The sequence below is a fragment of the Pleurodeles waltl genome, chromosome 4_1, assembly GCF_031143425.1.
Source record: "Pleurodeles waltl isolate 20211129_DDA chromosome 4_1, aPleWal1.hap1.20221129, whole genome shotgun sequence".
Taxonomy (NCBI): domain Eukaryota; kingdom Metazoa; phylum Chordata; class Amphibia; order Caudata; family Salamandridae; genus Pleurodeles; species Pleurodeles waltl.
In genome coordinates, this window is record NC_090442.1 from 831,858,262 (window position 1) to 831,882,937 (window position 24,676).

General features: G+C 42.6%; 1 protein-coding gene across 3 annotated transcripts in view; it reads left to right on the forward strand.

The window, feature by feature from the left end:
• The window catches only part of OSBPL8 (oxysterol binding protein like 8), a 943,374-nt gene that overhangs the window by 903,979 nt on the left and 14,719 nt on the right, over positions 1-24,676 (forward strand). For all 3 annotated transcript variants that reach the window (XM_069229570.1, XM_069229571.1, XM_069229572.1), the window contains 2 exons: positions 1,605-1,710; positions 19,528-19,633. In XM_069229570.1, the coding sequence (XP_069085671.1) occupies positions 1,605-1,710; positions 19,528-19,633 (212 nt within the window). The remainder of the gene's footprint in view (positions 1-1,604; positions 1,711-19,527; positions 19,634-24,676) is intronic.

Below are 24,676 nucleotides of genomic sequence, written 5' to 3' on the forward strand. Positions count from 1 at the left end.
AGCAGGGGCTATCTAAGCTGGGTATCTCCCTTACCCTGACTAGAGTGAGGGTCCCTACTTGGACCTGGTGTAAACTGACTGCCAACTAGAGACCCCATTTCTAACAGTATCTATATTATGTTTACAAGTTTTCTAAAATCAAAATTTCTTTGCCAACGGCAGACCTAATAATGATTATGGAACAGCCAACAACAACATAAGCAAAATATAACAATCAAGAGGGGTAATTTATTAATGTTTAAGCAAAAGACATCCATTTGACAAAAGTCACACTAAACTAAGATAGATAAAATTGAAGGTAATAATTTAATCTGCATGTACAACTAAATGGACCCCAAACGTCCTCAACCTTACCCACACTGCTCTCTTGCTGATACACGTTTCTGTTATAAATATTGCTGCTAAATTACCTTCATCACTATTGCCTTTTTACTAATATCTATGTTAAAACTACTCGCAATATTTTACTGTCACCCTCCTATGAAGGAAAAATATGAGATTAGTGTTTTAAATTTTTTGGTTCACACCTTTCTAAGTGCCTTAATATTTGAACTTTGGTGGGTAGAACTAGAAGGCGCACGTCCTGAGATCTCTCCATCCAAACAGAATCTCACTATCAGTGCAAAGCTTAAAAAATATGTTCGTCATCCAGTGGCCTGGCACCTAAAGCTTGTTGAGGAGATAGTCTAGCTGTTGATTTCAAATCAGGTATGATCTAATTGAAATAACCGAATATAAATCTGCTTAAAAATGGAAGAATACATCAGGTGTAATAAATATTTCTATAATGGATTAACAACTTTCTGTGATTCTAAAGGTCTTTCTGTTTAGCTTAAATCAACTTTTTGTAGCATGTTTAGTTGTTCTAGCCACTGATAGAAAGCTTCCATTTTCTTCATGTCATAAAAGAAGTAACTGAAATTCTAGAATATGATTCTTTTTTTATTCTTTAGTTTGTACGGCAAAAACTGTGTAGAACGTTTGCAAGTGATGACTATAATAAGATAGAGATAAGCTTAATGCTGTCTTTGGAATGCACCACTGCTTGACTCCGTTGGCAAGATCTGTTGCTCCATCAAGGGTCTTCTGAGACTTTAAGAACCAGCCCATTTGTCCTAGAGTGAATGCCCAGCAGGGCTCACACAAATGTCCAGACTCTATAATCTTGTCCCTTGAAGTGGTCATGTCCTCTTCATTCCTTGAGCATAGAGAGTTAGATTTGTTTCCTATAATGTGCTTGGTGTTATGATGGCCGCTACAGGCGTGATACCTTCATGCTTATAATGTTTGTTTTCAGAAATATTGGTAAAGATTGCAGCATCTCAGATAGATCTTGGAATATATTTTGCTTGTACATCATAGATGCATGTGTATGAGTAATGAATAAGTTAATGGTTTGTTAGTGTTGTATGTCTTTAATGCAGTAGCATATCTGCTTTCATTCAGTAACTTGAAATGCAATTAACTGGTATAACATTTTAACTTTTAAGAAAATGTGTTACTATTATTAATGTCAATAATCTCATTCACTGTTCATTTTCCTTAAAATGTGTCCCGTGGTTAGACACCAGCAGGTAAAATTGTGATCATTATTCCACTTGCAGGTGACTGTTCCGAAAATCAAGAGGAAGCCAAGCAGTCAACAGAAGAAAGGGGAAAGTGGATGCTCTTCTCCAGAACTGGATAACCAAGACTCATCTGGGAGTGAAGGTGGGCTATTTCTGGTGTCCTTTATGTGATGAAGAAAATATAGCACTGAATTTTGTTTTCGGGGTTGATCCTAAACCACCCAGAGTGCCTTAAGATCTAGCCATAAGCATGCCAAAATCCATTTCCAACCTGAAAGTATTGATCTTCCAAGTAGTGAGATAATTAACTTACTATTTATCCAAGACAAATATAATTATTAATGGAAACAGAGGAATCCATCACTTAGCAGCACACTCTACATAATTTCTCAAAGGTTGAAATCCGTTTCTTAACCCAACATGGCAGAGTGTGTTCTACTCAGAAGGTGGAGTCTAATCCTTCATTTCCTTGGCCATCAGTTCTATACAATAACTGTCTTCCCTGTCGCTGAGCATGCACCCATTCCTCCTTCAACTCTGGTGGAGATATCACAAGGATCAAAGTCAAAGGCGGATCTGTAGATCTGTAAAGGAGAATTAGGAGAATAAGTCATTCAGTGTGACTATTTCTGATTGCCTAGCCTTGACTTTAGTGGTGAATGTGTATGTGTTTTTAAGACCAGCGGCTAAAACATTTAGACTCTCGATCTTTTACTTTCACCTTTCTGATTCTACCTCTGTTTTTCCCTGTTTGGCCGCTAGAACTACCCAGTTTACATGATTATGATCTGTAACATGGTCACCTGAAAGCTTCAATACAACATAAGAAAATAAATATAGCTGTCTTCCTCCACATGCATCTTTACCCTCTTAGATGCCTGTTACTCTGCCCATTACATTTCTTTGCCGTTTCTCTCTTGTTTTGTAGTGCATGACATCAAAGCAGTATCATGTTTCGGAGGTTTGGTGTAATACAAACAACATGACATTGGAAAAATTACGTCATGGCTCAGCAGTTCTATTATAGTACTGGACAAACATCGTGAACTTTGAGAACATAATTTAATGGATTGTCAGAATGCAGCAAAGCCTCCAGTAAACATAGTTAGCTCCCCTTGGATTAGTACAATCTATGAATAGTCTTGGTCTCAAAGGTACTCTTGAAGGAAGCAGTAACTACGGTCTAGCTGATCATGTACCTGTCTCGCTTGCAGATATGTTTGTCATTTCACTCAGTGATTCTTTGATAGATAGGCAAAGAGTGGGAGATAGAGGAGTGACTAACGCCTTTTACTTGTCACACTCTACCAAAGAGAGATTGGTTGAATTTGTACCACATTCCCCTGGAGGAGAAAAGAGACAAAACATCACCAGTGTATATTGGACTTTAGGTTATGAGGACTTTTGGTTACCTCTAGCAGAGCATTTGGACTCCCTTTTCCAGATTGGCCAATGGGGCCTTGGTGGGGTAGTGGTAGAGATGGTAAATGCACATGACAAGGTTAAGCTTGTAGAAGGCAGTGTCGAGCTCTGTCCTGAACACATTGAAACTGGGTAGGAATAGTTTTTACCCCACTGATTATGATCTGTACAGAATAGCCCATATGAATTCAAGGTCTGCAGTTGACCATCATTACAGCCTTTTTTCCCCATATCCTAGGAAAATGTTTGGACTGTTGACAGTCTCAAAGACATGGTTTAAAGATCACTTAAGGGTAGAGTTTTCCACCATTTCATCAGACACCTTCTGCCACACAGGTGCATAGGGTGGTGGTTTTGACTTCGCAGTTGACAAATTGAACACCTGTCAGTTACCTATTTGTAAATACGTCTAATATGAGGCTGTAGCTTGCAGAGACCTTTGATTACCAAAGTCTTAATGGTTGATCTTAAGTTATTTTTAATCAACCCATTATTATGCTGAAAGATTTTAATATCTTGGCTGATAAAGAAGATAATCTGTGACTGAAATATTTTTTTAAACTTCTCTGAGGATCTTGATTCTAGACAGTGAGATGGGAACCCAGTCATAAGAAACACCATGCACTGAATTGGAATTTACCAGCTGATAATATCCATCCTTTGAACATTCGCACCTAACTATAGACCTACGTTCAACATGCTCTTATCTTGGAGGTGTGGGACTTCTTAGGCGACTGGAGGAGTCAGCATGTTCGGAAGAGCTAAGAGGAAACCGATCTTGGAAATGTTCCAGCCACATTTAATGGAACAACTAACACCACATTCTTTGTTACAAGTAGAGGGTTGTTTAGATTTATAAAAATTCCCTTGCTGGGGTTGTGCAATCTCCTGACCCTTGTAAAAGAGGTAAGCGTTTAAAAACAAAAAAAAAGGCTAGACCCTCTTACAATTGGGAAAAAAAGATGTATTGATATAGACAAACAGCCAATACCGGGCCACCATGAATAACTAGCAGAAAAACACACTTAAGGAAGATAAGTAGGTGGTCACTTTTCTGAGGAAAACATTATAGGCAATATAATGAAACTGCCAAGAAATTGTATTGTGCCCAGTTCTTACAGGTTGGCAACTGCTCCATTATTATTCACAGAGATTATGTCATTTAGATCTGAGAATTAATATTCTGAAGTGGCTAGTGGTGCAGTATGAGCTCAGAATACCTAGGAGTTTTTGTGCATAAAGTAGAGAGAGGATTGCTGAAGAATCTGGTGGAAATGTGATGCATGACTAGTCTTCAGATCCAGAGTTCCTGATAGGTTTGAATATTTGATTCCTACTTTCTCTGCCAGTTAGATTGAAAAAATTATTGTTACTATGATTTTGTTTCCTCCCTTTCTAATCTTGATGAACCTTACCCCTCTTCCCCATTTAACAAGCTTAGCCAGTCAATCTCAAGGTTTACAGCAGATATCATAATTGACTTACAGAAAGGTCCTCATGTGTAGGAAATATGCCTGAACAAACTTATACAAGATTTAACCAATCGACCATGAATGAAGTTCCGTTTAATTAAATAGCTGTTGTAAGTTTTACTCTGCACACTCCACATTCACTGGCCATGTCTAGCGCCAATGTGAGGGTGAAGCTGACTAGACACCAGTTCAGGTAGCATTCTAGTTGTTTTTTCTGCATTTAGATTATTTGAGGTGGATGACCCGGACATGTACAGCGGGCATGCTGCTGGTGCACTGAAGGCAAGCCCCTCTGCACCCAGATGGAGCCGGGGGCCAGAACCCCTGCCCGTCCACCCTGCACCCAAATACCCTGTTCGGTGGAAGACCTACATCGCTTACAATGGTCCCTTGGTACGAGTTGCAAACATAATATAGACCCCAGTGAAGTTGCATCTACTGGCAACTATACCTGTACAATTTGCAACAAACATTGGGGCAGCTTAGAGAAAACATTATAAAAGGCAAAAAGACACTAGAAGGGGAAACCAACCCCAATTAGATCTTTTACTTAATAAATTGTAGGTCAATCCCCAAACATAAAATATAACTTCTTTGCTTTCCATGGATAGTCTCCGCCAGATCTTCTATTTTTGACTGAAACTGGTTGAAAGAAGATTCTACGTAATGGCCACCCTACCACAGAATTGTACAATATTTCATTGTGACCGATAAAATACAGTAGGTGGTGGGGTCGCCATCATTTTTAAACAAGATTTGAATGGCAAATTCTTCTCTACTTCCGTTTTGGGATGTGAAAGTCTTGCATTAACTATTTACCTCTCTCATACATTCTCCCTGTCTGGGATATTTATTTACCGTCGACCTGGACCATCTACCCAATTTTTTCAGGTACTGCCTGATATAGTGGCTTAATATAGTATGCAAAAGGCAAATGTTTTAGTACTTGGACATTTAAAATTCAAAGTGCACTTTGGTAAATAATCTAACTTGGGACCTCAAGGCCATCCAACTTACCTAAAGAGCATTGCTGCCCATTCATAAAAAGGGCACCTACTCAACCCTATTTTCTGAAATATTCTTGAAGTTAGACCAGAACCCCACCTCGTGTGCTGGTCTGACCACTGCTTGATACTTTTATATCTTAAAAAGGAAGAAAACGATTCTGCTTGCACCCAGAAGACTAGGTTATGCAGAAGCTGGGCGAAATTGGATGTTGAAAATAGGAATCTATCTTATCCAGCTAATTTCCTGCAATTAAAGGTGAATTAGCTAATATTAATACTACATTCTAAAACTGAATTGAGAATTCTCTAGACCAGTTAATTCGTAAGAGAACACAGAAATGCTTTTGTACTCAAGTAACACCTCCCCCCTCCAAAACAAAAGTGGAAACACAGCCTCTGAAGCCAGATGTAAAATGCTTGCAAGCTAATTTCAGGAAAAGATCATTAATATCTGTGCCTCTATGCCTAAGGTTCTACTCTTAAGCACTAATGCCACTCCAACCTGTCAGTCACAAAGGAAGGAAAATCGTTCATCCTTCCATGAAATCAAATAAGAAGACATTATAAGTCATCTTACTACAATCAAATCGGGATCCCCGCTAGATGCAGCCCCACCTAATATCCTACTCAAGGGCAGAAATACCATCTCCCCGATTATGGCTAAAATACGCAATTACTCCCTGGAGAGAGGTGAAGTGCCTCCAGCAGGGAAACATGCCATGTTGAAGCCATTCCTCACAAAAAACCTACTTTGGATTCCTCCCTACCCGAAAGCTATATGCCAATTTCTCCTCTTCCATGTATTGGTAAAGTGGTAGAAAACTTTATGAATAAAAAAGGCTATCCATGTTTTTAGGTTTTGCCTGCACTCGCGCGCGAAATCTTTTGTTAGTCAAAAAAAGAAAAAGCTTAAAAGGGGCTTGAAAGCAGCCCCTTACTTAACTGAATTTACCATTGGCTCACTCCAACGTCGCTCTGATTTACCTGCTTTGGATTGGACAGCACATCGTCTTCACGTCACTTCCTGTTGTTGTCTTCTTCTCAAATCTTGCTGTTGAGTTTCCTGTGGACATAGTACTCCTTCTTGTCACTTCCTATTAGACACTGGCCAGTGTCCTTGCCACTGGCTGCAACTCTGAAGGTACTTCTTTTTCCTTCTTGCATGCTGTCTTCTTTCTTCTCTGATGTCTACTTTTTTCGTTGCAGTCTTCTTTTTTTCTTCCAGCATGTCTTCTTACTTCTCTGACGTCTTCTTTCTTCAAAGCCTTCTTCTCTGTCTTCTTTCTTCATTGCCATCCGTCTTCTTTTTTCTTTCTGCATACAATTTTCTGTCTTTGCTGTCTGTTTTTACTGCACGCCGTCTTCTGTCTTCTCATGTCTGCAGTCTTCTCTCTTCTTCCGTCTTCCCTCTTCGCGCTTCTTCTGTCTTCTCTCCTTTTCTGAATTCTCTCTTCTCACGCCTTCTCTCTTCTTCGTCTTCTCACGCCTTTCATCTTCTGCTGTCTTCTTTCTACCTACACGCATGCCAATACGTATCATCTGTCTTTTTTTCTGCGCAACTGGATTACAAATGTTATAAAAATGTTATAATAATGTTTGTTTTTAATTTAATAAAACAAACATTACTACAACATTCCTCTAATGTTTGTAAGCCAGTTACATAGGAAAAAAACAAAGACGACACGAAACCTATTGGCTTTGCCAGTACCTGTTAGAGGAGCAGGTACTCTTACTTCCTAAGCAGGCTTTTGATTAGGAAACAGCAAGGAAACAGCTGTGCTATCTGTGACTGAAGAGCCTAACGGAATCTTAGACCCCCAAAGGAACAGTGGCAATCGTCCTTTAAGGCCTAAGTGCCGCAGTCTATAATCTTTCACCGAATCCTCATCAAAAGAATGGAGCAAGTAGGAATTAATGGCACAGCCCTTAAATGGCAAACTTTTTTTCTGGTGAAAAGTTTCCAATTAAGCGAGGATTTTTTGGAGTTCTGATACATTATCTCTGGAATATGGGGTACCTTAAAGATCCACTTTAAGCCCCACTATGTGCAGCCCTTGGCAGATAATATAACGAAGTATGGTTTCTCCACATATGCTGATGATACTGAAACCATCATCTCTTTAACACCTGATTCAGGAATACTCTCTTCCAAACTTAATGTCTGCCTAAGCGACATTACCAACTGGATGATTTTCAGTAACTTCAGACTTAATGGAGACAAACCTGAGGTTATGGTAGTTGAGAATACCCCCACTGTTACGTCTGAACTCCAGTGGCCCAGCTGTTCAGGTGAACCTCCACCTCGTAAAGCTGAATTTAAAGGTTTGGGCTTTTGGGTAGATATTCAACTCACTATGGATGTCCAAGTAAGAAAACTCACTGCCTCCTGCCTTGGCCTGCTGTGGGCCCTAGTGAAAATTTTGAGTGGGATCCCCTCTCCCTGCCACTCAAAGAACCGTGGTTCAAGGCCTTATCCTATCCTGCCTCGCCTTTGGCAGCTCAGTCTACTTGGGAAGCCCTCAGCATGTGATCAAGCGCTTACAAATAGTCCATAACGCTGCAGCACGCATTCTATTGAAAATTCCTAAGCACCACTTGATTTCTTCCTCCCTTGCTAGCCTCCATTGGCTGCCCATATGTAAAAGAGTTAAGTTTAAGTCCCTCTGTTTGGCCCACAAATTGAAGCATAATAAAAGCCCCCCTTTAATTCAGAGATTGTTAACACATTGCATACCCAAAAGTTGACGGCGCTCAAAAGACCAGAAGCTTTTTTGGTACCTTGTATTAAGAAAGGCAAAAGTGGTGGGTATTCTTTTGCCTATTTAGCAGCTGAACTTTGTTTTTCTCTCCCTTCATCTTTAAGGCAGACCATCGAAGAAATAAAATTCAGGAGCTTCTCAAAACCCATCTCTTTGAGTGATTTACCTATCTTACTAGCTAACGGGAGGGCATGTCTTCAGCGCTGGGAAGCCTGTTGGGTAGCCATGCGCTTTATAAATTAAAAATAAAAGGCCTGGTTCCAGTGGCAGTATCAGTTCATTTAATCACATTGCATTGTGGTCAAGGTTCAAATGCATATGATAATGTGTATCCCAGTGGTATTGGGAAATCTAATACAAAGTTAAGTATGTATGGTTTTACTCTAATTGTTTTTAAACTCTGTTACATTTTATGTTCACATATGTGGATACTTCGATTAATCTTTGGTGATTAAATAAATTGATACTGCTGTTTGAATCACATCATTATGAATGTTATTTGATGAAATCTAAGTTGATTCATGATCGGTTGCGTCCCTGATTATCTTTAAGGGCAAACCCCGTTATTAAGGTCAAACATGCCTGGGGTCACACCTTTACTCAAAAAAACACAAATTTAAGCCTAATTACCCTGCTAATTCCAGGCATATACATGAGACCCAATCTCTCTAGTAAATACTCTAAAACAAAACAAAAAATGTTTTATTTGATTTTCAAATCAACAATGCGTAACAATGCATCTACACCAACAAGTACATGAGAGTGGAAAAACAATCTTACAGTTCTTTTGAAGATACAGAACATATGCAGTCTGATCATGGCCTTCGTCTGACTATGAGGTCGGACAACACACAGGTCTGTTATCCATTATAATGTCTTGACTCCATGATAATCGGAGCCCTTCCTCACTCTCCTCCGCATCCATGCCATAATGAGCTCTCCAGGGACCCCATACCTTCCGTAACTTCCTCCGTCACCCTCTAGCTTTGTACATGACCCTTTCAGCTGCCATGTATGAATCCATCCCTCTTTTCCATTCCTGGAGAGTTGTTGGTTCCGGGGCTCCCCAGTATTTGGCCACATCTCCTTTGGCCATTGTTTGGCCCAAGCTACTGTAAAGGAGTTTGGCTCGTCGGATATCAATGTCTGTGGGTGCACCCAGGATAACATATTGTGGGTCTGGCGTGAGAGGAGCCCCCAGTATCGTATTTAACTCTCTCAAGATTTCAGTCCAATATGTTTGTATGCTGGGACATTCCCAGTGTGTGTAAATATGACCCCTCTCCTGCCCCACAACTAAGGCAGTCTGGGGTCCCTGCTCTTCCAAATTTCTGCAGACAGACTCTATCGTAGTAGACCCTATGTAGTACCTTAAGTTGGAACAGTCTGAGTCTAGATTATATTGCCACCTCCCTCGAATGCATCAAGGCTGCCACACAATCCGTGTCATCCGTTTCTCCTTTTTGGCTTTCCCAGCATTCTCCCAATTTCTTTAATGAGCCAGGTATGTTATTAATTGTCTTATATGTATAGGAAACTGCTTTTTCTCCTTATTCCCCTTGAAGGAGTCTTCCCTATAGGGGTGCATATTCAGGGATAGCATATAAATCAAGGCTCTCTGCAGTCCAGGTGTGTTTATGTTGCAAGTGTTTAAAGTATTGTGTGTTATTAAGCTGGTAATCTAGCTAGAGGGAGCCAGATCCCCTTCCTCTAGAAGATCTCCCAGCTTTGAGATTCCGATTGTGTCCCATGCCCTATATTCCTGAAGTTTCCCAATTTCTTTTAGGTGGGTTCTTATCCATAAGGGGGTTTCTCAGGTGACCTTCGCCTCCCATCCCATGTGTTTCCCTGCCACTGTCCAGGCATCATTTGTCATCTGGGTTGCCAGAAATAACTTTTGCACCCCTTCCTCATACAGGCAGTGTAGATAGGCATTTGGGTGAAATTGGCTTCTCTCCAGTGTGTCCGTGGGGTGGTCTCTGGATACATACCTCCAGTAATTTACTGCTATCAAGTGTGCCGCCTAGTACTATGCCCCTATATCCGGGAGGCTATGTCTCCATTATATTGGTTGCGCTGCAGTGTCCGAAGTTCTACTTTTGAATGCCCGTTGTTCCATAGGAGCTTCCGGAACTCCCCATCTATTCTAGTGAAGATCTCCTCTGGGACTTTGTAATATGTGTTCTGAAGGATAGGAGTTTTGGTAAGATTATCATTTTGAACATAGCTGACCTTCCTAACGGTGTCAATGGCAGTGTTCTCCAGCAGTCTTCATCTCCATGGAACTCTGTCAGAGTTTTCCAGAGATTGCGATCGAGGCTGCGCGCTCTATTTGAGGACAGATATATCCCAACGTATTTAAATCACTCCCGATAAACCTGCAGGTTTCCTGGCAAGTCCAGCAATTCTGGATCATCTCCCACCCACAGGGTGAAGTCTAGATTAGTCCCAAATATATTGTGTAGCCCGCGTGGCTCCGTACCACTCAAAGGTCCTAAACACTACCGGCAGCAGTGTCCTAGGTGGGCGTGTAACATAGAGTAGGATGCCATCTGCATAAAGTAAGATCCTCTACGGACTCCTCTCTGAAACGGAAGACCCTGATGTCTGGATGTGCCCAGACTCTGCAGGCCAACGGCTCAAACATTATAGCAAACAGGAGGAGAGGGGGTGGGTATCCCTGTCTCGTTCCCCTTCTGATGGGAACTTCAGGCAATAGCTTCCCAGTAACTTTGACTGCTGCCACTGGATTCTTATTTAGCAGGGCTACCCAGGCCAGGAACTTGGGACCAAACACATTCCTCCACAGGGCCTTTGTCAGGAAGGGTCAAGGAAGTGTATTTAAGGCCTTCTTGGCATCTAGGGAGAGGAATCTCTAGTCTCTATGCACATTTTGAGAAAGTATGGACCCAGTATCCTAGCGTTCTTTTTGAAGAATTCCACAGGAATTCCTTTTGGGCCAGGAGTCTTATCCGGTTTTAATTTGAAGATTCCTGTTATTATTTCAGAAAAAGTTATTTCTTCGATCCTCCTGTGTTAAAGTTGGGCCCGTCACTCCCTCTATGTATTCCGCTATTGGGGTGTGTCTTCTAGTGGGCTCTCTCTATAAGATTCTTCTTGGTATGTTGTGAATGTATTGGCTATCACCTGATATGTATTATATACTTCTTCCTTAATTCCCCCGTGAAAAATAATCTAGCAAGCTCTAGGTGTGGTTGTAAATCATCTTGGTGTATTCACTCACCCAGGTTCTAAGCTGCTCTCTATTCTGAAAAATAAAACATGGCAAGTATGACACTTAATGTTGTTTTGCATGGTCTACTTGTGGTTTTATTTTAGTAAAGAATAGCGCATTCGCAAATATCAGTTCCCTGCTGAATATGTCTAAATTGAATAAGTAAAGTACATAGGTGCATAGCACTTAGGCAAGTTCCTGGTCTAAGCTTATTTTTATGAACACTATGTAAAAATGATTTTCCCTAACCTGATGCGTGTGTGTGGATTCTGCATGTTTAGGATAGTATAGACATTTCAGAATTCATTTTTTTGTTCATGCTATATATTTTTCCGTTAATTGTTTATCATTCGTATGATCACTCAGTGAAAATACGGACTATAAATGTACTTTCTGGCTTCTTTTACAGGATGTACATCTCAATCAAGTAGGAGTAGACTAGGAGGTGCAGATAAATCTGGGAAATGCCTTAGAAGTATTTGCAAATACCCAAAAGGATATGACTATGTCAAGGGTATGACTGCGCATGTCTAGTTATAATGCGTTTTCTGATGCTTTCCAGGGAACCCCGTGTTCTGCCCAGCTAGGTGACACTTACATATACAACGGTTATGCAAGCTTGTTTGGGTTACAACTTTTTTCATGTATAAGATTCACATCTGGAAACGTCTTTGTGCCTCAGGCACACTGTTCCTATTATAAGATACAATCAGCTGAATCTAGGAAGCACCCAACTTACTCCAAGAGACACAACAGTCAAAGAGAATGGAGACAAACCACCGAAGTAATAAGAGAGCAGAAAACCTAGTACCACTTGTGACTTTAAAAAGGAGAAGTGATTGAGTTGCCTAAGGCAGCTGATAAGTCTATTCTGTTCATGGATAGGCAGCAGCCCATATGTAACTGCCAACTTCACAGCCTCATTTCTGCACTATTGCCTAAGCTGGAATTTGGGCGTATCCAAACCAGATTTCTTTTTGTTGAAGAAAAAGTTATTTACTTGTAATACATTTATTCACATTCATGAATATTCACCACGGTTTGCCTGGGAACTCTCTGTAGTGACTTGAATAGTCACCATGACTCAAAAGGTCCTTCTCTCCACAGAGCTGCTCAGAGTTTTGCAGTTAGTTAACATATTGCAGAGTAGAAAGAGATACTATATGAGGGCAGATGTAAATAAATTACATTTGGAACTGTAGGTATAGGTGCATGACTATTTATTCAGCATTCATTCATAGGTGCACATGCTTGAATAGTGATTACTGTATTATTAATAGTATAACGTACAGGATAAAAAAGTGATAATTAGGATTACCTTAATGAAACAGGTTGCATGTTCCTACTTGACCCGCTACTGTCTCAGATGTCTTCTGGGTATCGGGCAGTCATACTTTGTAAAGGTGTGCATTGAATCCTAAGTCTCTGCCTTATAAATGTCAGCAATGGGTCCACCAGAGAATACTGCTGTCCTGGCCATCCGGTGGGAGTGGGCTTGGATGTTGCTTCCAGGATGTCTGCCAGATTACTTATGCCAGAAATTGGTGTATGCAGAAATCCAAGGTGCTATGCCTTGTTTGGACAAGGCAGACGTTTTGTTAGAAGTGCAAGTCTTTGTTTTATCAATGTAGAATTTCAACATTATTTCAAGTCCAACAAACGTTGAAACCTCCTACCCGGACTGGTTGCCTGCAGGAAACGGTGGAAGGTGAGTTTGCTTGTTCAGATAGAAAGGTGCCAATACTTTGGCATGAAACATCTGTCTGTTGGGAGTATAAATAATGATTTCTCAAGCGTTGGATACCACCAGTTGATTGAATAATGCTTGGTCCTCACTCACACTCCTGGCCAAAATAATGTTTAATAAAATAGTTGATTTCTGTGCCAGCCTTTGCAGGGTGGATCTGTGAATGGGCTTAAAGGGGATCTTCATGAGTGTGCTTAGAAACGTATTCAACTCCAAAGCAAGCAGTGGCTTTATTATTGGTGGAAAGGCTTGAACTGGCCCCTCTTTAACTCTCATCACACCTAATGGAGAAGAGGGACAAAGTGTTTGGGGTTTGTAGATATCTGGAGAAAGTGGGCAAATAAACACAGATGAAGATATACTATTCCAGTCTTCAGTAGGTGTTGTATAGCCAGCTGTAGGTGTAGTACATAGGGAAAAATGTAATGAGTATGTATGTTCCAAGGAGCTATGGTATGACACACCTCTTAAATGTACAACTGTTTGCATTTCAAGGAGTATGTTTTATGTATGTATGTATGTAAAGTGTATTTGATAAAGCGCATTTTGACCGGAGGTATCAAAGCGCTAAGAAGGCAAAACAAGGATTCTACTGCCACTCTTAATTAAGACTGGAATAGCCAAGTATTAAGTTGTTTGCGAAAAGGTAAAAGAGAGGGAATCTTCCTAATTTTGAGGGGGAGGGAGTTCCATAGTTTGACAGCTGCTGCTGAGATCGTCCCGTTTCCCCTCCCCCCCCCCATTTCACTTTCTTAGTCCTAGGAGTGTAGGCTAACTTAAGATCGGCTGATCTAAGGGTTTGTCCCGCCATGTACCACTTAATAGAAGGAAGAGGCGAGTAAGGACCATGTAACTAAAGGGCCTTATGAGCCAAGCACAATGTTTTGAAAGTGATGCGCTTCCTAATCGGTAGCCAATGAAGTTCATTCAAACTCTCTTTGGCAGATGCAAACTTGTCTGAACCCAGTACCAGAAGCGCACTTTCATTCTGAATAAGTTGTACATTGTTTAGTGATACTTGATTGATGTTAAGATAAGGAGCATTACAGTAGTCCAGCCTTGATCCAATCAGGGCTAAAACTACTGCTGCTCTAAGATCCCGAGGTATGAAAGGGAATATTTTCTTAAGCATCTTAATAATCCAAATCCATTAATTGGTGATTTTATTAACCTGAGTATCGAAGGTTAAAGCAGTGTCACAGACAATTCCAAGATTTTTAACTGCGGTCGAGGAGACTGGTAATGTCCCACATGACTCTCAGGCCACCAGTTTGCATCTCAAATAGGTGAATTGGCCCCAAAGATAATAACCTCCGTTTTGTCCCTATTCATCTTAAGCCAGTTTTGGTCCATCCAGTTTTTTACTTCTATCATACATGACTGAAATTGTTTAGCTATGTCCTGCGTCTTGTCTTGAAAGGAAACAATATTTTTTGTGCCGTCTGCATAGGAGGACACCTGAAATCCAAAAGAGTGCACCAAGTCTGCCAAAGGTGCGACATAAAAATTAAACAAGGCCGGGCTTAGAGATGATCCCTGTGGAACTCCACAGGGGAGCTGAAATGGAGCCGAGCTGTAATCACCACATTTTATTAATAGTGATCTATCCTAAAAAAAGATGTGAGTATATTTAAGGCTAGTCCTCTCAGTCTAACCTGGGAGAGACAATCAGGTAATCTAAGGGGCGAGATGGTATCAAAAGCAGCCGACAGATCCAGCAGGATTAGGTTTGCACCCCCACCTCCATCCACCTGTTTTCTGATTAAATCAGTAGTCGCCACAAGGGCGGTATGTTTCCGGAACCCGTGTTTGGGATCTATCAAGGCAGTCATGGGTTGTCAAGTAAGAAGTAAGCTCTTGATTTAAGTGTTTCTCTAGAATTTTTGCTAGTGTGTGTAAAAGAGTGATTGGGAGCAGATTCTTAAGGTCTTCTGGGTCACCCCCTGGATTTTGTTTTTATGGGAACAATTATTTTCTTTCCATTCGAATGGGTTTTAGATGTCATAGCTACCTTTGCTGCTATTAGGATGCTTGTACAGTCAAGTGGATTTTTGAGAGATTCAAATTCTAAATCTGTAGCAGCCATGTGGTGCAACTTTGGGTTATAGTGCAGAACCTGACTATGGTTTTTACCAGAAGGTAAAAGTTGAATCAACACATCCACTAACACCAAAACTGCCGTCCCCAAGCTTGGACTTTAGGGTTCAGCTTGCAGAGCTCCTTGTTTTTCAAAGAACCGGAGGACTATAGGGAAGGCATATGGATAAATCACTGACCATGAAATTGAAAGAGCTGTCTCTTGAATCCTTGGGTGTCGCCACCTGCGTGCATAAAGTGGGCATTTAACATTGTTTGGAGTAGTGGAAAGGTCAAGAGGGGGCACATCCCATTTACTGTAGATTATCTGCATTTGATTCATGTCCAACGTCCATGAGTGGCATACTCAAATGTGCCTGCTTTTGGCATTGGCTGTTGTGATTTGAGTGTGCCCATCAATATACAAGATCTTTTTTAAAAAATTATCCGTTGCGGTAGTCTCAGGATTGAGGTTTTCTATTTAGTGTCAGATCCAGCTTACTTAAGAGGTGGGTTTTGGAGTCCACTGCTTGGATTTTACGTTCCGATGACAGGCCTTTGATGAGCCAGTCGTCTAGGTAAACACCCTTACTCCTTGCCATTACATCCTTGTTGTCAGGGCAAGATATTTGATAAAAATCGAAGTGTCAAATGAAAGCTCAACAGCAAAACCTTGAACTGAAGCTGTTGAAAATGAACTGGAGGAACTTTTTATTCTTGGGGTAAATTGGAATTTGAAAGTCAGAAAACTTTAAAAGAATCACACAGAAGAGCTCTGGATCTGTGTCAAAGGGTGCAGAAAAATAATAGAACGCATTGGTGCACTGGTAGTGGTTGCTGTATGGCTCCAGTGATGTCAGTGGGAGGTCGTATCTGGAGTGGAGATGAGCCAGCAATGAGCTATGAAATATTTCTGGACCCAGTCTGGCATCTTGGGGATATTCAACAAGTGAGGAATCTGCAAGTAGATAGAGTATCCACTGCAAATATTGTTACTGAAGGTAAGTAAGTTGTTCTTTTTAACCAACAGACCCATTATAACACCACCCAGTAGCAATCCCCCAGACCATTGTTTGAGGCATCCAGGGTAAAATGTCGGGCAGAAGAAACCAGTTTGGTTGATCATTGCATTATGCAGGTAACATATCCAAAAATACATACAGATTGTGCAACAGCTGCCTGCTGTAACGCTCAAATATTGCTGGCATCTGAGATTTAGACTTCTGCTGAAGAGAAAGCTCCAACTCTATTGCTCATGGTATCAAGACAGCAGCCCTCTCTGTTTGGAGGGACCACGTAGGGTGAAGATTAGTTCCAGGATCTCCTTTGAGCTGAACCAAAATAACTAATCTATTTAGAAGGCAGGCTGAAGCTGTTGGTAATTAATGTTGCATCAACTACGTTTTAATGCAAGACAATCCTTCCTCCCATAACGGGCAGAGTAAGGAGATGGCGCTGATGGACTTTATCGACTTGTCCTTGAAGTCAAAGAACAAATAGGTCTTTTTCACAATAGAGGTTGGTAGATTGATTTTCTATGAGATTCTTTTTCACTGAGATTGAAAACTATGAATGTCTATAGTCTATAGGTTTAGGCTCAGGGATTGGTTCATACGTTTATTGTAAATATCATATTGAGGAGCTGTTTCACTTGGTGGGATGCAGTCTTTGATCATCATGGTTGTATTGGTCTTGAATTTAGAATCCTCAAGATGTTGTGGTTCATCTTTTTTCTGGGGTGAGATGGAGTGGTTTTACTGGACTCTCAGAGGCAGTAAATCCTAAATTGCTTGTTTTGGCTCCGTTTATTGAGGGTGGGGGAGGGGGGTCATTTGGGTTGTATGTAGGTCTTGATGGCTCATAGCATCAGCCTATTCAGGAATTGTCTGTGGAACTGACCAAGATGGTGAATGGTGAGACGCAGATGGTTGTACATAATAGCCAGGTGATGATACCCAGTCACAAAAATTATCCAATAGGTGTTTTAAGGACTCGAAAATGGCTGCACCTGGAGCATGAGAGGCTTTAAATAGGCAGTTTAACCACAATTTGAATGGCATGCATACGTTTGCTTCACCTTGGAATCACTAGGGATAAAGTTAATGTCCCGGTATTGAGGATTCATTGCTTGATCATCAGTTGCATAATGGATTCTTGCTGTTCAGTCTCAAACCCACTGACATCTGCTCCTTCTAGATCAGATGGAGGCTCCCCTGTTATTGTGGCAACACTGGTGTTATTGTTTTTGGCAAAATGGCCTTGGATTACCAATTTTACTACAACTGTTGATATCGGTTGTAAGCGCAGTGGTCATCAAAGGAGTTGTAGCATTTGTCATTTGACAGACCAATGGTTATTGACAAAAAGTAATCATCTGTATTGCCAACAATGAGATCCCTAGCTTTTTGAGATGATGATAATGAGAATTGTCAGAGGGTCATGTGCTTACAATTAGACATTGTCATATTTTTCTTCATAATTAAATCTTGCCTGCAGCCGTAGACAAAGAGGTCTAGGGAGATGCCTGTCACATGCCTACAGCCTTGGATTTATTGTTTAGCATTTCTGGTACACTACTACCCATCCCAGAAGTCTTGGAGGTGGGCTCATAGTGTTTTGGGGCTCAGATCATGAAAACATATGAGGAGACTTTTACCAGTTCCTGCTTGCACTTCTTGGCCTTAGCGGTCGGTGCACTTTTACTATACACCGCCTGGTCAGAGATCACTTTGGATGTGCAAGGTTCTTGTATCCGTCATTCAGGGTTTTGTGGCAAAGTATGGCAGATTTCACATCACCTTACCCACATGTTCAGATCAGTGGAGGCAAAGTAGGCATTTCTCATTGTGATCATCATCATATAACTTCCTGGATTGGCAAGGCTTGAATAAGGTTCTAACCTAGGGAGGAATGGCAGTCATCTGGATCTATTTCAAACGCTCAGCCAACCTAATCCCAAAAGGGGTTGAAAGATCTTCTTTCCTCCTGTAAATGGTGTTGAGATTAACCTCAAATAACAGAGCTGAACAACAAAACAAAGAAATAAGTTGCAAATCAGAACAGAGCTCTGAGGATTCCTTTGCTGTCAACTTGACTGAAGAAGAAAATCTGAGAAGCTCAGCCTTCAGCTTTGAAACCTTTCACCACAGTGGCCACAGTTTGGGTCACATAATGTGGTAAATGGACTACATTTTATTTTAACTTGACTAAGGTGTAAAGGCAATGCAGTGTCTGGATGAGCTCAAGCTGCATTATTACCCTGGGTCAAAATGGAGCTCTGTTGCTTTGCATCTTCAACCGTGAAAAAACTGTGCCAGAGCTGGTATCTCAGGCTTCCAGTACCTATTAGATTGAGAATCTGATTGAAACAGGAATAAACACATTGGAGTGTAGAAGTGACCACTGCCTGGATGATTGAGTAGATGAGGAGGTTGTGTTTAGCACAAGAAACTGAATTGTCTCAATGCCATTCTTGGTTACAAGTTTCACAGCTCACAGAAGCGATTCCAGTTGTATTCTAATGATCAGATGATTTGCCTAAATGCAGATGTTCTGGGGAAGTCTGTTTTTGGTTGGACGTATTACACAACTGTACTTAAACTGCAAAGGGGTGACCAGGTTTGAGTTTACTGATCACATGCAGAAGAGTTTGATATGCATTATAGAGTTGGACGGCTAGCATTTTATTACTTTGCTTAGGAAATTTGGACCATTTTTGTGGGACTTAAAATAAAAAATAAATTAAAAAACCTTACAAATTGAATATGCCGTTTCCATTGATTCGAGTTATTGTCTGAGCCAGTTCACCATCTACTGCTATTTGGTTGTGCTTCATATTTGGGGGCTAATACATCTTTGAAGCCATCAGAGTTTGCAAAAAGTGTTTTGGAATGTCTGAAATTAAGAGAGAGCTGACTCATTTCCAATGACTTTGTTTAAATGTTACCCTTCCTGTATGGATAGAAACCAAATTTGTACATAAACACACCTCCCTGCCTAAAGATTGTTTTCAATTCATAATCGTGATTCTAAGTTTTGTCCACAAATACCTGGTTATCTGAATGTTTTTGCTAGGTTGCTTCTGAAAATACAAGGTTAAATATCCTTATTTTATTGCTGTGTGTCGGAACAAACACTTCTTTCCCCTATCATGTTCTAGCATTTCTTTGGAAACGTTTGCAGGTATTCATTTGAAATGCATTACTGTTGTAATGTGTGTATTTTTCTCATTATATTTGTAGCACATTTACTAACGCACAACACCAGAACGAGAAAGAAACCTATTGATTTGGTGGAACTACAGAGCTCAATCGACTCAATCAAAAAAACACAAGAAGAAATTAACAGGTAATGACTGATTTTGTGCTAATACGAAAGGATTTAGATAAATAAATCAAGTCTGTTCTGAGCAGCCACTGTTCTCTAGCTATAATTTTCTGAATGCATTTTTTTCTTGAAATGAATATCCATTGTCTGATAATGAATGTTCCCAGGCATGTGATTTCGACCAGGCAACAAATGAAAATTATGGTGGCATTATGTTGCACATCTCTTACAAACCATCACAGATATAGTACAAACTCCTTTCTGAATGATGCTACATCTGTTCAGTGCACTGTAGATGTGTCATTTCCTGTTTAATTCTGGCACCCAGTTATTCCCATGCTTTTTTAAAATAGGAGCAATTAAAATTTTTATTAAGATACATTTTGTGAACATCTTTGCTGAGACAAATGATTGAAAAGAATCTCTAAAACTGCTGATATAAATGATGGTGGCGTTATGTTACACATCTCTTCCAAACCATGAAGGATATGGTATGAACTCCATTCTAAATGATATGTAATTTCCTGTTTAATTTCTTAAACCCAGTTATTCCCATGTTTGTTAAAATAAAAGCAATTTTAATTGTTATTCAGATCTTTAATCCAGGTGTCTGATTGAGACTTCTAGCTGCAGATTCCTTACCTGAGAATATTCCTCAGGCATCAGTGTGGATCCAGAGGTTTTCGAGCAGTACCTCTGCGCAAAAATAGTGGCCTTCAGCTCTGCATCTTCTGTGTTGTCCACACCAGAAATTACATGCATGGTGCCTATATAGGTGCTATGCCAGCACGCTGACATCGGTTCTTTTCTTTCCGCACCACATAGCACTGATCCGCTACCCCTAGTCATTTTTAGACACTTTTTCTCAACTTTTTGTCAACCCTTTTTCGAGACATATTCTCTCCTGGTGTGACAGGATGTCCTCAAACAAAGCTGCTGATTTCAAACCATGTGGTGCCTCTCATAGGCAGATGTCTGGGACAGACCCACACTTGGTTTGTCTGTTGTGCATGGAAAATGGCCACAGCTCCAAGACTTGTGAGGACTGCAGCGCTATTGCACGCACAGGTGCTGAGGGAGCATTCCCTTAAGCCTGATGATGGACGACCCCGTGACATTCAAGATCAAGGTTGCGCAAATTGCACAGAAGGTCCCGAGTCCACCTGTGGAGTCGTAACTGGCAGTCATCATCTCGTTCGAAGTCGTCAGGTAAGTCCCCCGCAGAAAGAAATCCAAGTAGTCGAAGAGGTCTTCTACTTCAGTGTGCCCTTCGAAGAGGTCTTTGACTTCACTTCTTCTCAAGAGGCCTGGGAGCATCTGCACTCCAGGCCCCATCCTTCAGCAGAGCCTAATTCAGGATCTGCTCCTTGCTTCCCTGACCTTCCTGGAGCGACCCCAGGTAAAATAATTTTATGAGGTCATGCATCTCATTTAGGCAGCCAGGCCCCACGGGAGTGCCTTCAGGCCCCACAGGCTCGGGAGGGTTCCTCACTGGATTCTTGCCAACGGGTTTGCCCTCGGCGCCAAATGGGCCCTATGGATCCAGTGTTGGAACTGGAGCGGACCCACCTGGGAGATTGAGGCCTTATTCGGTGCCTACTCTAGTGTTGATACCCCCAGCCCTTATAATGCCCTCCGGCACCGTTCCCATAATCATTCCTGACTCTGACATCAAGCTGGATGGGCACCATCTGACGCCGGTTCCCCCTACTGTGGCTATGGAGGAGGGTGCCTTGTTCGCTTTGGTGATGCTCAGTGCAGATGAAGTCTTGCTCCTTCAGTTACTCTCAATGGCAGTCAAGACGAATGTCTTGATAATCAATCAATCAACCAGGGAATTTGTAAAGCACACTACTCACCCGTGAGGGTCTCAAGGCGCTGAGGGGGGCTGCTACTGCTCGAACAGCCAAGTCTTGAGAAGTCTCCTGAAGGTAAGGAGGTCCTTGGTCTGACGCAAGTGGGTGGGAAGAGTGCGAGAATGATCTGCCGTCTGTGGTTGTTCTGCAGATGCGTGAGACGGTGGCGAGGGCAAGGTCGGCGGAGTGGAGCTGTCGGGTGTAGAAGGAGAGCCGTCTGTTGAGGTATTCTGGTCCGGTGTTGTGCAGTGCCTTGTGAGCGTGGGTGAGGAGTTTGAAGGTGATTCTCTTGTTGACGGGGAGCCAATGCAGGTCTCTCGGGTGGCCTGTGATATGGCAGTGGTGGGGGATGTCTAGGATGAGGCATGCGGAGGTGTTCTGGATGCGTTGCAGCCTTTTCTAGAGTTTGGCCGTGGTTCCTGTGCAGAGGGCTTTGCCGTAGTACAGTTTGCTGCTTACGAGGGCGGTTCCTAGTGTGGCAGGCCACCAGGAGTCATCCCATGTGGAGGGGGTGAAGCCGAAGATGAGGACCTCTGTCTTGTCTGAATTCAGTTTAAGGCAGCTGTTCTTCATCCATTCGGCGATGGCCTTCATTCCTTCGTGGAGGTTGGTCTTGGTGGAGTCCTTGTGGAGGGAGAGGATCAGCTGGGTGTCAGTGTATGATATGATATGATATGATATGATGTTGAGGTTGTGAGATTGGGCGATGTTAGCGAGCGGAACCATGTAGACGTTGAAGAGGGTCGGGCTGAGGGATGAACCCTGGGGTACGCCACATATGATTTTGGTGGCTTCCGAGCGGAATGGAGGGAGGCTGACTCTCTGAGTTCTGTCGGTGAGAAAGGAGGTGATCCAGTCCAGGGCTCTGTCACGGATTCCTGCATTGCTGAGGCGTGTGCGTAGGGTGTGGTGGCAGACGGCGTCAAACTCGGCTGAGAGGTCCCAGAGGATGAGGGCCACAGTTTAGCCATTGTCCAGTATGGTTCTGTGGTTGCTGCGGAATCCGGATTGGGAAGGGTCCAGAGTGCTTTTCTTCTCGAGGAACCGGGTCAGTTGTTTGTTGACAATTTTCTCTATGACTTTTGCATGGAAGGGGAGCAGGGAGATGGGCCGGACAGCGGCGCTTCAGCCAGGAGTCACCCTATCTGAATTCTCACTCCCCTTTAATGAAGCCCTTACAGATGTCCCACTCGAAGCCTGGTCGAAGCTCTGCACAGAGGGGCTCCTGTGTATTGGACAGTTGCCTGCCTCTGTCGCCCCACTACTGAGTACCCTAATACCCTTCCCCAGCACCCCACCCCGAGAGTTTGATGGTCTAGACATCCACCTGTAGGGTTAATCCTGGTATATTCTCTACCACTCCACTATATAGGGAATCCAAGAGGCTGGATACCTTTGGGAAGAGGATATTGTCTTCCATCAACCTTACACTGCGGTCTGTGAACACCGCTTGCCTTTTGGGCTGATAGTCCCATGCAGTCTGTGTAGGTAGTAGGCATGGTGTGTTGTGGGTACCCGAGTTACTTATGCCTTGTATCAGGTCCAGGTATCCCCTATTAGTGTAGTGTAGTCAGTGTCTAGAAGCCAGGCACTCTAGAGGTAGCTGTGGATGAGCAGCCAGTGCTTATCTAGGAGACATGCAAAGCTCATGCAATTCCACTGTAGTCACACAGTACTCACACACATGAAAGAAAACACTCATGGTTACAAAAATAAAGGTACTTTATTTTAGTGACACAATACCAAAAAGTACTAGAGAGGCAACCCTCCAATAGGACGTAAGTAACACCAATTATATATACACTAGTTATCAGCACTAGGCATGGGAAGTTATATAAAACAGCGCAAATGCAATTAGACAATAGTGACTCTTGGGGGAGCCCAAACCATATACTAAAAAAAAATGGAATGTGAACACAGGACCCCCCCCAGGTAAGTAGAATGTGTAGAGGGGAGCTGGAGGTACTAGGAAACCCCAATGGTAAGTACCACAGTGCCTCCTAGCGACCAGGAAGAAAGGAGGAGGTTACTGGATTTTCCCCACACCACCCAACAGGAAGAAAACGCAACACCAAGAAAAGACTGCAAGAAACCAGCGGTGGATTCCTGAAGAGGAAGACCTGTGACAGAAGGGGACCAAGTCCAAAAGTCACAGAAGAGTCCAGGAGGAGTAGGAGCTACTACCCACCCAGCAGTAAATGCAGGGGTTGGTCGACGGTGAGACTAAGACGGTCAGGAATGAATCCCTGGAGCAGGTGAAGAGTTCCTGGAGGATGCAGTCAATGTCCCACGCCGGATGAAGAATTGCAGTCAGTCAGTGGTATGAAAACGTCACTAACAAGGAAGACGCAGTGAAGCAAAAGTGGAGCTGCCCGTGGACCAGCAAGGTCCAGGAGGACTCAACCCCTTAGAGGGAGCCCTAGGGGGACAATTAGCAAGGCAGAGAGTCCACAGAAGAAGAGGCAGCCCCCACAGGAGACCGACTGGACGAAGACCCAGGAGTCAGAGGAGCCCATGCAGAAACACCGGAGAATGGTCCCACGCTGCAGGAGAAGCATACAGAGGGCTGTGAATCGCAGGAAGGAGTGCTGGGGGCTGGAGCTACACAGAGCCTGAAGATCCCTTGGAGGAGATGCAAGTAAACCTTGGCAGCTGCAAGAGATGTGGTTCATGGGGGTACTGTCCTGCTTGGGAAGGCAAGGGCTTACATCCACCAAAGTGGGACAGCTGGCAGAAGGGACCAAGAGGACTACTCCGGACTACCACGCGTGATGCAGGAACCACGCAGATCAAGATGAGAGAAGATCCACGGAGCCGGTCATCGTTGCACTTGGTGCCTGCGGATGCAGGGGAGTGACTCCTTCACTCGAAGGGAGATTCCTTCTTCTTTCTCATGCAGACTGAGGACTTGCCACCCTCAGAGGATACAGAGCTGGGGATATGTTGCAGAAGCTGGAAGAAGCCGTGGAAACAATGTTGCATGCAGAGTCTTCGTCGTGGATGCAGATTTTCGGTTCCTGGAGGGTCCAGTTGTGGTTCCAGTGGCTAGAAGTTGAAGTAAGGTTGCAGAGGAGTCCTTCTGGAATCTTGCAAGCCGAATCTGAGGACCCACCCAAGAGAGAGACCCTAAATAGCCCTGAAAGGGGGATTGGTCACCTAGCCAGGTGGCCACCTATCAGTAGGGGGCTCTGACGTCACCTGCATGACC